At 46.9% G+C, this 1149-nt stretch overlaps 1 protein-coding gene across 1 annotated transcript in view; it reads left to right on the top strand.

The window, feature by feature from the left end:
• Window positions 1-317: 317 nt before the first annotated feature.
• ppp1r14c (protein phosphatase 1, regulatory (inhibitor) subunit 14C) overlaps window positions 318-1149 on the top strand; it is a 19702-nt gene continuing 18870 nt past the window's right edge. Inside the window, exon 1 of the mRNA XM_014011990.1 lies at window positions 318-670. Within this exon, the coding sequence (XP_013867444.1) occupies window positions 431-670 (240 nt within the window). The 5' untranslated portion in view covers window positions 318-430. The remainder of the gene's footprint in view (window positions 671-1149) is intronic.

Here is a 1149-nt window from a genome sequence, read left to right on the forward strand (position 1 = left end):
AAAAACAAATCTACTTCAACACACCAAGTGTTGGTGCAGATGGAAGCACCATTGAGGGAATTCAGCTCACGCGCTATAAAAAATAATAATAAAAACTAACATTTATAATAAAAAGCAAACTAATATGTTAAATTCAATACAAAAGCTGACGAACCAGAGCAATTTTTCAATTAAAGTCTTGGTAGATTTTAGCGTTTTGCCCCCTTTGTTATGAGAAAAACCGCTGCTCTCATCTTCATTTCTTGCAGCGCTCGCTCCTCCTCCTCCTCCTCTCTGCTGCTTTAAATAGCAGCTGTTTAAAAGCTCCGCACATTCTCCTGTCTGCAGTCCAGCTCCGCAGAGCCCCCCTCTTCATTCACACTTTTTATTTAGTAAAGAAACAAATAATATATAATTTAAAAAAAAAAACACCCTCTCATCCCCTGCCACCATGTCGGCCGCCAGCACCGAGACCAGCGCCTCTCCTCTGCCCTCCGACAGCACCCGCGTCTTCTTCCAGGGCGCGCCCCCTGGAGTGGGCTGCCGGGGGTCCGAGCCCATCGCCGAGGAGGACACGAACCACAGGAAGCAGGGCAAGGTGACGGTGCGCTACGACAGAAAGGAGCTCCGGAAGAGGCTCCAGCTGGAGGAGTGGATCGTGGAGAAGCTCAGCGAACTGTATGACTGTGAGGTGAGTGGAGAGGGGGGCGGCGGCGCGTCCTGGCCACCCTCCCGAACCACATGGAGACAGGTAGACACTCGCTGCTCAGAACGGGTTCTTGAACGCTAGGCCTATAACTCAGATTGTTTTATTAAATTAAATAAGTTTTTTTCTGGTCGTTGAGGGTAGAAATGGTAAAGAGAAAGGCTCTTTTGCCATTTTACGCATTTTACGCATTTTACGCACCAAAAGCGTCTTTTTTTTTTTTTACCCCAAGCTGCAAATCATTCATCCTCATCAAACACCCTCAAGGGCAAAATCCCTATTTAAGATGGCTTTTACGAACTGCGTGGTTTGAGATTAGTTCTTGTGACCCTTAAAGAAAACCAATTTTTAGTTTCCTCAGGTGCATCTGTCTGCGCGTAATTGGCGGCCCAATTACTGCGCGCCGTCAAGTCCACACACAGGATTCCTTGACATTTTAAACAAGGGAGATGTGTGTGTGTGTG

The sequence above is a fragment of the Austrofundulus limnaeus genome, unplaced genomic scaffold, assembly GCF_001266775.1.
Source record: "Austrofundulus limnaeus strain Quisiro unplaced genomic scaffold, Austrofundulus_limnaeus-1.0 Scaffold86, whole genome shotgun sequence".
In the NCBI taxonomy this organism is placed as follows: Eukaryota; Metazoa; Chordata; class Actinopteri; order Cyprinodontiformes; family Rivulidae; genus Austrofundulus; species Austrofundulus limnaeus.